At 40.7% G+C, this 13,257-nt stretch overlaps 2 protein-coding genes across 2 annotated transcripts; both read right to left on the reverse strand.

The window, feature by feature from the left end:
- Positions 1-1,268: 1,268 nt before the first annotated feature.
- OR10A4 (olfactory receptor family 10 subfamily A member 4) lies at positions 1,269-2,216 on the reverse strand. The gene has a single exon (NM_001390244.1). The coding sequence runs from the start codon at positions 2,214-2,216 to the stop codon at positions 1,269-1,271; it is 948 nt and encodes a 315-aa protein (NP_001377173.1).
- A 9,552-nt stretch (positions 2,217-11,768) lies between these two features.
- Positions 11,769-12,722, reverse strand: OR10A5 (olfactory receptor family 10 subfamily A member 5). The gene has a single exon (NM_001390640.1). It carries the CDS (start codon positions 12,720-12,722, stop codon positions 11,769-11,771), a length of 954 nt encoding a protein of 317 aa, NP_001377569.1.
- Between the last annotated feature and the right edge of the window lie 535 nt (positions 12,723-13,257).

The raw sequence follows: 13,257 nt of genomic DNA on the forward strand, positions 1-13,257 counted from the left end.
GTCTGTGGACCCACGCTCCATCCTTTATCCAGCACTCCCTTTGTAGAGGAAGAAAGACAATAATTCATGGAGTATCAGGAAGGATGCTCTGCTTCCTTCTGGTCAGTCTTTTAAAAAAATCACCTGAGAAACACTCCCATTTTATATCAATAAATATATCAATGAATTATCAATAAATTCTTATGAATACTTTACACAAAGCTACCATGCCCATGTCCCAAGTCTGCTATTTGCCAAGAGTCTAGAAGTGAGCTATGTTCACTGACAAAGTCATAAAGGGGCAGCAAAATTTGCTGAGGGATATGCAAGCTTAAGAAGGACAGTTGATTCCATCCAATCATAATGACATTACCCCCCAAAAATCTAGAAACAAAAAATCTTTGGGTTATCCACAGTAGTTTCCCATAATCTGTCCATATCTAGTTAATTGGGATTCTTTTACACCCTTTCTGTCAAGCAACTCCCATATCCAAGGTGGATAGTTTGAGATTAAGGCAGTTTTCCATGTAGTGAATTAGTTTTCCCCATATGAGGCACAGACCAATTATGGTAGCAGAGGAAGTCCTGAAATCATACCCTTCTAAACATGGGTACTTTACAAGCAAATGGAGGATTTAAAGTATCATTTTATTTTCTCTCGTTCTCACTAGAATATAAATTCCATGAGGGAAGAAATTTGTTTTATTCACCCATATGTCTTCAGGGTCTAAATAAGGTCTGACATATGCTGAATAAAAATCTGTTGACATTTTGAGTTCTTAAATTTTTGAAAGTTTGATTTTAAACCCAAAGATTTTGAAAAAAAAAGTGAAAGAATGAAGCAAACTCTACTGTTTATTATCACAATTATCATCAATTTATCCCCTAAACAGAAGGATCTTTGAAAGTTACTGGTGGAATTCTTGGATGTACAAAAGAAAATACAGCAGAAAATTATAAAATGACATGAAGAAGTTCAAGAAAAGTTAAAGCAAATAAGAAATGACAAAAAGTAATGAAGTTGTCAACCACCAGACTGCTAATCTGTGTAAACCGATATAGCATCCTCAGAGACATCGGTACCCTAGTCCCAGAGAATACTGGACCTACGGAAGTTCTTTATTGCATCACGCATGTTCTTTCACTCATTAATGGATCCCAATGGAAAAGTCCAAAGTCCCAGTGTGTATACCGTGGCTCTTGGAAAGAATAGAGACCAAAGGCATATTTGGGGACCTTGCTTTTCTTTCCTTTGTCTGTGTGTTCTAAGCCCTCAGTTTCCATCTAAGTCATAGTTTCCGAAAGCCCAAGGTCCTGCGGATGGCCCGCCTTAGTGCAGCCTTTACTTCACTATTCCTCAAGCTGTAGATGATGGGGTTCAACATGGGAGTCACCACCGTGTAGGAGAGCGACAACAGCTTCTTGCTCTCAGGAGAGTTGCTGGACCGGGGTCGGAAGTATGTGAGGATGGCAGTGCTGTAGAAGAGGGAGACAACCAGAAGGTGGGAGGAGCAGGTGGAGAAGGCCTTGCGCTTCCCCTCGGCTGAGGGCATCCCGAAGATAGTGGAGAGGATGCGGACATAGGATCCCAGGATCAACAAGAAAGGGAAGAGGATGAATAGGACAGTAGCTGTTAGAGCTTCCAGTTCAAACAGAGAGGTATCAGCACAGACCAGTGCGATGACAGGGGGGCTGTCACAGAAGAAGTGGTTCACCCTGTTGGGGCCACAAAAAGGGAAGCTGAAAATCCATGTGGTTTGCACAGTAGCCACTGGGAATCCTGAGAACCAGGAGGCAGCTGCCAGCTGGCCACAGGCCCTGCGACCCATGATGATTGGGTAGCGCAAAGGGTCACAGATGGCCACGTAGCGGTCATACGCCATGGTGGCCAGAAGGCAGCACTCAGCAGCTCCGAAGAAGAAGAAGAAGTACATCTGGGTAGCACAGCCAAGGAAGGAGATGGTTGTGTCCTGGATGATCAGGGTCCCCAGCATCTTGGGCACAATAACCAAGTTGAAACCTATCTCCAGGAAAGACAAGTTCCTGAGGAAGAAGTACATAGGACTTTGGAGGGCAGAGTCAGCTGTAGTAACCAGGATTATGAGGACATTTCCCATCAGGGTAACAAGGTAAATGGTCAAAAAAAGGAGAAACAACAGAGCTTGTAGCTGAGAGGACAGGGATGAGAAGCTCACAAGAACAAACTCATTGACAACTGTCCAGTTTCCCTGCATCATTCCTCTGCTCAGGATTTCACTGGAGATTCACACCCCAGGAAGGTGGCAGTCTCCATATGTTATTTAGACTTTATTACACCCTTAGAAAGGGAAATTCCCATGGCCTCATTCTTCATCCTCTTGTTATTATTGTTGAAGCTCAAACAGCTATACTTTCCAATGGTAAAAACAAGTCTGATTATGGGAGTCACTTGTTTTTTTGAAGAATGCCAACTTTTTTTTCAGACTGAACTGAGGCATACCATATATATCTATAGATGTCCTAATTTTTCTTTACTCAATAGAGGATGGTCAAAGACACAGCTTCATTTTTGTGCTTCTATCCTATCTGTCTTCAACAGTCAGTAGTGCTAAAAAAGAAGCCAGGCCAACCATTTCTGAAGAGAAGGGTCTTAATGCACAGAAAGATGGCGAGGGTGTGTTTTCTGCAAAATGAAAGAGGGAAGGAGAAAGTCAAGGAAAGTGAGTCAGCCATTACCAATGATCCCTGAGGAGGAAACCTGAATGTGTCCCAGTTTGGAGCAGCTCATACATGGAAAGAGTTCAGTATACTGGAAGAATCATTTCTAAACTCAATCAATTTTAAACTCAGACATTTCTAAACTTGGACAATTGTAAACAAGAAGATGAATAATATAGGAACTGTGGCTTCTCTTGATCACAGGATTAAATACCCTGCATGTGGCTATATGTGATCAGACAAAGAGAACATAGACTCAAAATACTGTCAGACCATAGAGAGCAGCCAGGTATGTTATGAATGAACCCTTTCATCAGCTTCTACTGGTTATCTTAGATCTTGACTCTCAGGAAATATGAAACAAATTGTACACATTAATAAAGACCAAATCAAATATGCAAGTGTGACTAATAATGTTAAATCCTGTGAAAAAGAATCAGAAGGTTTCACCATTGTGTCAATAACTAAGCTTCAAAATTGGAACCCTGAAAGTTTTTTCAATGACTATAAACTTAAATGAAGGAATAAATCTAAAGCACGTAGCATGGTGACTGGCCTATAATACACTCTCAGTGAATGCTAATCATTACAATTATGATGATTTAAAGCTAGATCTACCTTCTAAAACCTACTTCTTATATAATCTATTGCCCCAAATCACTGTAGCCTTTTATTTTCAATCCCTATGAGAAAAAAATAATTTATTCAATAAATATTATCTTTAGTGTGCCAGACACTGATCTAGATATTGAAGATAATATACTAGTAAATAAAGCAAACAAAAATCTCCACCCTCATATAACTCACTTTTTAACAGGAAATGTGGGTTAGATTAAGTTATATGAATAGAATGTTTATTATGTTAGATGATGAGAAGAATAAAGCAGTGGAGAAGACAGGATTTAGGGTGTGGGGTGTGTCACAGAAGGTCTCACTGAGAAGATGAGTAATGTCCTGAGCAGGTGCAAGACATGAAGTCAAGGTGGTGAAAGAAAGAGGGAGGTAAAGAGCAAAAATAGTGAGAAAGAGTCTTTTAAATTTTTTTTCCTGATTCCTATTCATTTTAAAAATCTCAAGCTGGGCATCACTTACTTACTTTGTAGAAATCGAGCACCAAGTCAGTACTAGACAGCACTCCGAGTGTTTGCAAGTGTTGTGGTTGTTTCACAACTACCAGAAGATGTAGGGACTATTACTAGCTTCACTTTACATCCAAGGAATCTGAGGCCCAGAGAAGGGCATCATTTTCCTAAAGTTAGGCAGCCAGCAAGTGTTGGCATCTGACTGCAAACCATGGGTTTGCCTGTTAGGTGGAACTTTCAGCCCCTCTCTGAGAACGGAAATGAATCTGAACTCACATGTGAGACTAAGCTGGAGTGCTTGGCATAGGAGAAAAGAAGCAAGATTACTTCTAAAAAGGCAGAATATTTCAAGGTGTTAGCACCACTGGAGACCTGAATACCACTTTCACAGTCCTTATCTTATAATAATCATGAATATATGTCTCCATCTCATATTCTAGGGGGTATATTCCTTGAGAGCAGGAATTGTGTTATTCAACTTTTTGTCCCAACACCTTGCAAGGCAGATGCCCAGTAATTTGTTATTAATTGAAGAATGAAGAAGATATGAAAATAATTGGGAAATACCTATACAGGGAGTGTATAGGCACAGTGAGCCACATTCATAAGGAATTTAGACACAAAAGACTGCATACATCATTGATGAGTCATATCTTCCTCCTGCCCAACCTCCGTCACCCTCTCCTCCCCACTTTCATGTACCTCATTTCAGGAAATGATGCCACCTGGCTGTGTCCCCAGGAACTGGCTTAAAAATTCTTAATTCATCTTAATTCATTCTTAATTCATTCTTAATTCTTAATCCCCAAACTTGATTATTTTTCTTCTTAAATACTGATTCAACATCACCTTCTCCATCTCTATCACCATGGCTTTAGGTTTTGGCTCTTATTTCCTTTGGCCTAGAATCTTCGAGGAATCCGACTCTATCTCATTCTCTTCGATCCATTCTTGACTTGGATGTGATCTGATAGTGGCTCAAACCAGGTTCTTTACTTGCTAACTGTCTTTCAGTCACTCCATACTGTTCTTGGAATAAGTAAAATTCTTAAAAGGTCTTTTTCTTTGATTTCTGCTTATTTTTCCAGTTTGAAATCCCCTACAGAGCTGATGCTCTAATCACACCAAAATACTTTCTGTTCTGTGCACACATGGTGCTCTCTCACCCCTCCTTGCCTTTGTGCCTGCGGCTCTCTACTCTGGGAACCTCTTCTCACAACTAGGTATAACTTTCTGCTAATTTTGCAAGTCTCAGTGGAAACATAATTTTCTTTGTGAAGTTTCCCTGTCCTCCCTTGGCCAGATCAAGGGATTATTCTTTTATTCTTTCAACACTTGATGTAAACTGCTATTAGAGCATCTTTATAATTGTGTATGTGTGCATCTGTTTTGTTATGTAATTATTAACATCATGAGGACAAATGTATTCATTCATCACTGTATCTTTTGCAACTAACAGAATGCTTAACTCTATGCTGTCACTTCAGTCGTGTCCGACTCTGTGCGACCCCATAGACGGCAGCCCACCAGGCTCCCACATCCCTGGGATTCTCCAGGCAAGAACACTGGAGTGGGTTGCCATTTCCTTCTCCAATGTATGAAAGTGAAAAGTAAAAGTGAAGTTGCTCAGTCATATCCAACTCTTAGCGACCCATGGACTGCAGCCTACCAGGCTCCTCTGTCCATGGGATTTTCCAGGCAAGAGTACTGGAGTGGTTTGCCATTGCTTAACTCTAAGTGCTTAATAATTAATGTAGCCTAAGGTTTAACTATTTTCAAAGCAGTTTGATGATACTATTGGATCTCCAGTTGAACCAATATAGTCATATAAGGCCTGTGTGTGTGTGTGTGTGTATCCTAACTGATACATTAGATTTTATCTTCCAAGTTATATTTGTTTTGTTTATTTTTATTTTTGCTGTGTACTGAGAAGACATTTTTAAGGCTTTACTCCATTATAACAGCATTGCATTACTCAGTGTGCCATAAAAGTCTGGTTCCCTCGCATATTTAATCAAAATATTTCTTAGGACAGAGCCAAGACTCTAAGGCACGTAACTTAAGGCTTATTCCCAAATGGTTTGAAACTAATTTTTGTTCTTTACTCTTTAGACAAATAGCAAAACTACCTTATATTTTTATCAGCGACCTTAAATCATTTTGGACATTGTTGGGTATAAATAAACAGAGTTATATGTACTCTCATCTGGAATACATCTCTTTAAAATAGTAACAAAGGTCTCATAAAAAGTTCATCAAATGCCTTAGGTGAAACACATGTAAACCATATAAATACTTACTTTTTAACCCAAAGTCTAATGTCAAGTTCCTAGTAAAACTTTTTCTGATCATTCCCAACCCCTAACTGGATATAACTAATTACTCTTTCCCTGTATTCTACCAGGATTTTAAAATACTCTTATTATAATAATGGTTTTGTGTCACAGTTATCTTTATATGTGCCCTTGCCTGCAAACTGTACACTTCTTTAAGCCACAAACCAAAAGGTATCCATCACTATATTCACATTACATTATCCAGTACCCACAAAATAACAGTAAATAGATGGCAAAGAATCTGCCTGCAATGTGGAGACCCAGGTTTAATTCCTGGGTTGGGAAGATCCCCTGGAGAAGGGAATGGCAACTCACTCCAGTGTTCTTGCCTGGAGAATCCCATGGACAGAGGAGCCTGGCAAGCTATAGTCCATAAGTTTGCAAAGAGTCTGAAGACTGAGCAACTGAACATGTCCATGTGCACTAATATCTTAAAAAGTTAATGGAGCTTTTTGTCATGAAATTCTTGGGGATTCCATCATGGATTAAACTCATCACTATCTTTTTTGGTATTTGTAAAAATCCTTTTAACAGTGTTTTAAATTATTAGCTGGTAAGAGATATGGTGTGGTGGTGTGATCACTCACCTAGAGCCAGACATTCTGGAATGCGAAGTCAAATGGACCTTAGGAAGCATCACTACAAACAAAGCTAGTGGAGGTGATGGAATTCCAGTTGAGTTTCAAATCTTAAAAGATGATGCTATTAAAGTGCTGCACTCAACATGCCAGCAAATTTGGAAAACTCAGCAGCGGCCATCGGACTGGAAAAGGTCACTTATCATTCCAATCCCAAAGAAAGGCAATGCCAAAGAATGTTCAAACCACTGAACAATTGCACTCATCTCACACACTAGTAAAGTAATGCTAAAAATTCTCTAAGTTAGGCTTCAACAGTACGTGAACCAAGAACTTCCAAGTGTTCAAGCTGGGTTTAGAAAAGTCAGAGGAACCAGAGATCAAATTTCCAACATCCATTGGATAGAAAAAGCAAGAGAGTTCCAGAGAAACATCTACTTCTGCTATATTGACTAAGCCAAAGTGTTTGACTGTGTGGATCACAGCAAACTGTGGGAAATTCTTAAAAAGATGGGAATACCAGGCCACCTTACCTGCCTCCTGAGAAATCTATATACAGGTCAAGAAGCAACAGTTAGAACCAGACATGGAACAACGGACTGGTTCCAAATTGGGAAAGGAGTACATCAAGGCTGTATATTGTCACCCTGCTTATTTAACTTACATGCAGAGTACATCATGCGAAATGCCAGGCTGGATGAAGCATAAGCTGGAATCAACACTGCCAGGAGAAATACCAATAACCTCAGATATACAGATGACACCACCCTTATAACAGAAAGCAAAGAGAAAGTAAAGAGCCTCTTGATGAAAATGAAAGAAGAGAGTGAAAAAACTGGCTTAAAACTCAACATTCAAAAAATGAAGATCATGGCATCCAGCCCCATCACTTCCTGGCAAGTAGATAGGGAAACAATGACAGACTTTATTTTCTTGGACTCCAAAATCACTGCAGATGGTGACTGCAGTCATGAAATTATAAGACGCTTTCTCCTTGGAAGAAAAGCTATGACCAACCTAGTCAGCATATTAAAAAGCAGAGATGTTACTTTGCCAAGAAAGGTCTATCTAGTTAAAGCTATGGTTTTTCCAGTAGTAATGTAAGGATGTGAGAGTTGGACCATAAAGAAAGCTGAGCACCGAAGAATTGATGCATTTGAACTGTGGAGTTGGAGAAGACTCTTGAGAGTCCCTTGGACTGCAAGGAGATCAAGCCAGTCAATTGTAAAGGAGATCAGTCCTGGGTGTTCATTGGAAGGACTGATGCTGAAGCTGAAGCTCCATACTTCAGTCACCTGATGAGAAGAACTGACTCATTGGAAGAGACTCTAATGCTGGGAAGGATTGAAGGCAGGAAGAAAAAGGAATGACAGTGGATGAGATGGTTGGATAGCAACACCGACTCAATGGACATGAGTTTGAGCAAGCTCCGGGAGTTGGTGATGGACAAGGAAACTTGGCATGCTGCAGTCCATGGGGTCGCAAAGAGTCTGACACAACTGAGCAACTGAACTGAACTTAACTGAAGAGATATGGAAATAAATGTAAAATTATAAAACATTTGAATTATTGGTCATTATTATTATTGCTATGATAAATAACATGTGTGTTAGTCAGTTGTATCTGATTCTTTGTGACCCCATGGACTGTAGTCTTCCAGCCTCCTCTCTCCATGGAATTCTCCAGGCAAGAATACTGGAGTGGGTAACCATTTCTTTCTCCAGGGATCTTCTCAACCTAGGGATGGAACCCATGTCTCCCAAATTGCAGGCAGATTCTTTACCAGCTGAGCTACCAGAGAAGCCCATTATATAATTTATATATACATGTATAAAAATACATATAATTTATATACACATATACAAAAATATATATAATTTATATATACATATATAAAAATATATACTACAGTTTCTATAGTTACAAGAAGCCTCTAAATCCAGCCTTTTGGTAAAGCAGTGTTAGGCAGATAGAAAGCAATCCAATGAGGTGTGGCCAAGTCGTGTGACAGGTTGAAACCAGAGGAATATTGCAGCAGAGTTTGAGAATTTCCTGGTGATACTACTTAGACACTAGATAGTATGTGACAAGAGTCCAGAAAAGAAAAGGTTCTCGGGCTCCAAATTCAGAAGTTATCAGAAAGAATTTCTGAACACTTAGTTAATGAAGCTGAGGGAACTTGCATATGCGTAACAGTAGTTTTTCTGACTTTTAAAGCAGAGGATCTCCTTCCCTTTTCTTTCAAACCGAGTCTTTCGGGAACTCTCAAGACTCGAAGTCGAATGAGGATGAACTAGGCAGGGACCGGGCTAAGAGACCAATTTGCTTGGCTTTCACTTTTCTCCTGGCCCCTGAAAAGGCCCCCTCATGCCTCTCCTTAGGACCCTGGGGCTGCACGAAGCGCGATATGAGAGCAGGACTCTTGGCTCTGTGTCTGCCTCCTTCCCACAGTTTTCATGTCATGTTATCCTTCATTTGCCTTCATCTTCCTCTATATTCATTTCTTTTGACCTAGACTTCCTTCTCTTTCTCTTCCATGCCTTTCACCTTTCTCTTCTGTTTGTAATATTTTTCTCCCGGTAAGTAAGGAAGGGGTGATAGAGGGGAAGAGAGTCCCTTTCCTAGGGGAAGGGGACATCATGGGGAAGCTTGAAATCCTGCTCCTCTCAGTTGAGGTTGTGTGACTAGCTATGTCTCTATCCAGATTGTCTCCTTTCAAGGATGACATCTTGGAGATTCTGTGTTTGTTTCAACAAGGAAGAACTAGTTAATGCACCTAAGAGAACTTTGGGAAACTACCACATAAGTGATACTTTGAGACCACATAGTTATCATGACAAGGATCTGGGGGGAGCTCAAGTTCTGGTTATTGTGTGTTTTAGATGTGAGACACAGAGCTGCTGACATGACATTTTTTGAGTTCTGTTTCTTTCCAACTATAAAATGGCAGTTATTATAAATGCCCTACCCACCTGACAGGTGGTTGTGGGTATGAAATGAGAGAATTCATGTGCAAACACTTTGAAAAGTCTAAAGCACAATACACGTTTTATTACTGTTTTCTGTTCTTTAGCAGATTCCCTTTGTCCTATTTCTTTTGTCAAATTCTATAAAACCCCATGTGTTTTACTTGAGACTTCTGATCACCTTTCTTATCTCTCAGAAATGTGTCAAAGAGGACACCTTTGTTGGTGGTGAGCCATCATCCTCTTTACAGGAGATTTCAAGTTTGAGCCCTGCCTTCTCATCCTTCACTTACCTCCTGTGAGTGAGGTTTGTCTGTTTCACACTGAAGAGAAGCCCTGGTTTGTGTCAGTCGCTCTAGAACAGCTTTGGATTATGTCTGAATGGGTAACTCCAGGGGAGTTTTAAATTATGGTGATGTCTGTTCAAGCCACCCCAGAAAAGTCCTGTACTGCGTCTGTACCCGTCATTCCAAAGACATTCTGGCTTGTGCTTGTCCTGGTCCACACTGCTGGTGAACTCGGTTTGCCTCGTCACATTCTCAAAGAAGCTTTGTCCCAGTGTCTCAGACACTGCGGGTAGCTACGAGGGGCCAGCAGCTGTAAAGCAGTCTAAGCTGTGCAGCGTTAGTCACTCCAGAGAAGCTCTGGGCTGGGCCTGTGCCATTCCCTCTAGAGGATTCCAGGCTGGGTCTCAGGACTCCCTGGTCCCTGCTGTTTACTCTAAGGAAGTGACTTCCTCCAATACTTCCTCTTCTTCAGGAGAAGTCATAGGTTCACTTTCTGACAAGTATGAGTTTTGAGAGGTTCCCAAGAGTACAAAATCTCATGAAGATTCTGCATGAAACCTTCCGTGGAGGAAGATTTTTATTGCAGCTTCAACTTCTCCTGCACTTGTGAGGCTACTAGAGAAAAGGAACAAAACTCAGTGGTCTGTCTCTTCTCCAAGGTTTCCACCAGAGAGAGACTAGAGGAGCATACCAGTATTTTCTATTTTTTTTTCAGATTCACTGAGATATAATTAACATAGAACATTGTGTAAGTTTAAGGTGTATAATGTGATGATTTGATACATGTGTATATTGTGAAATGAGTACAATAGAGTTAGTTAACAGGCCCATTACTTCACATAAGTAGCTGTATGTTTATGTGTGTATGGTGAAACATTTAAGATATAGTCTCTTAGCAACTTTCAAGTATATAACACAGTATTGTTAACTAGAGTAACTATGCAGTACATTTGATCCCCAGAACTTAACTATTTATAACTGAGTTTGTACCGTTTGACCAACCTCAACATACCCAGGTCCTGGCAACCATCATTCTAATCTCTGTTTCTTTGAGTTCGGTATTTTCAGATTCCACATATAAATGCAATCACACAATATTTGTCTTTCTCAGTCTGAATTATCTCACTTAGCATAATGCTGTCAAGTTCCATTCATGATGTTGCAAGTAGCAAGATTTCCTTTTTTTTTCTTCACAGCTGATTAATATTGCATTGCATATATGTATACATATGCCAATTTTTTTTTATCCATTCATGTGTTGATGGACACTTAGATGGTTTCCATGAATTGGCTATTGTGAAAATTGTTGCAGTGAATATGGGAGTGCAGGTATCTTCAAGGTAGTGATTTAATTTCTTCCATACTAGTATTCTTTTACATTTCCCTTCACTTTGATTCTTATTGGGCTTGGTTCTTAGGACTGTTTCTGACCTGGACTCAGGAGAGGTCAGAAGAGGCATGAAGAGGGTAATTCAATAATCATTGTCTAAGCAAACTGGAAAATATTAATGAAAACCATAAGCAGTTTGTTTAGGATGCTCTCAGTAGGGGAGGCTGGAGAAGGCAATGGCACCCCACTCCAGCACTCTTGCCTGGAAAATCCCATGGATGGAGGAGCCTGGTGGGCTGCAGTCCATGGGGTCGCGAAGAGTCGGACAGACTGAACGACTTCACTTTTACTTTTCACTTTTCATGCATTGGAGAAGGAAATGGCAACCCACTCCAGTGTTCTTGCCTGGAGAATCCCAGGGATGGGGGATCCTGGTGGGCTGCCATCTATGGGGTTGCACAGAGTTGGACACTACTGAAGTGACTTAGCAGCAGCAGTATTATTTGTTAATGTTTATGGGATGCAGTTTCTAAGGCCTAGGGCCTTGTGGAAGGTCCGGCTAAGGGCATTCTTCACCTCATTATTTCTCAGGCTGTAGATGATGGGATTCAACATGGGAGTCACAACAGTGTAGGACAGTGATAGCACTTTCTTGCTTTCAGGAGAATTATTGGACTTTGGACGGAAGTAGATAAGGCTTAAAGATACATAGAAAAGGGAGACGACGAGCAGGTGAGAGGAGCAGGTAGAGAAGGCTTTATGCTTCCCCTTTGCCGATGGAATCTTCAGGATGGCAGCAGCAATGCAAGTGTAGGAACATAGGATCAGCAAGCAGGGAATCATGACAAATAGAATGGTTCCAATAATGGCATAGATCTCAAACAGTGCTGTGTCTGCACAGACCAGCCTCAGCACAGGTGGGCTGTCACAGAAGAAGTGGTTCACCTTGTTGCTACCACAGAATGGAAAGCTGAAGAGCCATGTGGTCTGCACAGTAGCTACAGGAATGCCTGGAAACCAAGAGATAACTGCCAGTTTGGCACGTGCCCTTGGGCTCATGATGACTGGGTAGTGCAAGGGACTGCAGATGGCTACATAGCGGTCATAGGCCATGGTGGCCAGGAGGGAGCATTCAGAAACCCCAAAGAAGAAGAAGAAATACATCTGAGTGGCACAGCCAAGAAAGGAGATGGTTGTGTCCTGGGCAATCAGGGTCCCCAGCATCTTGGGCACAATGACTAGGTTGAAGCCAATCTCTAAGAAGGACAAGTTCCTGAGGAAGAAGTACATGGGGCTGTGCAGCATGGGGTCAGCCAAGGTAACCAGAATGATGAGGCTGTTTCCCAGCAGAGTGACCAGGTAGATGACTAGAAATGTCAGGAAGAGCAGTGATTGTATTTCAGTAGGTAAGGAAGAGAAACTCATGAGGATAAACTCATTAACTCTTGTCCAGTTTCCTTCAGCCATAAATATAGGAATGAACCCCCAGCTGTGGTCATAGAGATTCTCAATTGGAAGAGTCAGATTCTGGATTTGTTTTTCAGAATTCTTCTTAGTGTCAGGGAAAGAGGCAAGATCAGGATCTCAGTTGCAAGGGAAATTATCTTGTGTTCACTGAGAATAAAAGCACAAGGAAGAATGGCCACAGCATGAGCTCTGAAATGGCTCTAGGTCAGGTTTCAGAAGAGTTGATACATTTCTATTTGTACGTTGACATATAGGGAAAGTTTATACCTAATCAGAACCATGCGTTCCTGAAGGAGCCACCAAAGTGTCTATTTTGGGAGGCAGTGATATTCCTAAAAACACATAGACTTTTGAGAAACAAGCACAATGTTCATGATTTCATTAAAGAACACATACACGTGAATTTATCATAATTTTAGAAGTATCTTTATGATTATGATGCAGATCAATGCATCTAATTAATTTTCTCCTCTTCATAAATCTTTTTTTGCCTGGTTAGAATTTGGGAGGTGAACGAGGAGCTAGTATGTATTAA

This window comes from Bos taurus, chromosome 15 (assembly GCF_002263795.3).
Source record: "Bos taurus isolate L1 Dominette 01449 registration number 42190680 breed Hereford chromosome 15, ARS-UCD2.0, whole genome shotgun sequence".
NCBI classification, from domain to species: domain Eukaryota; kingdom Metazoa; phylum Chordata; class Mammalia; order Artiodactyla; family Bovidae; genus Bos; species Bos taurus.

What these genes read in the sequence shown, in the direction of transcription:
- OR10A4 (NM_001390244.1), bottom strand. Translation starts at nt 2,216, where the DNA reads ATGATGCAGGGAAACTGGACAGTTGTCAATGAGTTTGTTCTTGTGAGC.
- OR10A5 (NM_001390640.1), bottom strand. Translation starts at nt 12,722, where the DNA reads ATGGCTGAAGGAAACTGGACAAGAGTTAATGAGTTTATCCTCATGAGT.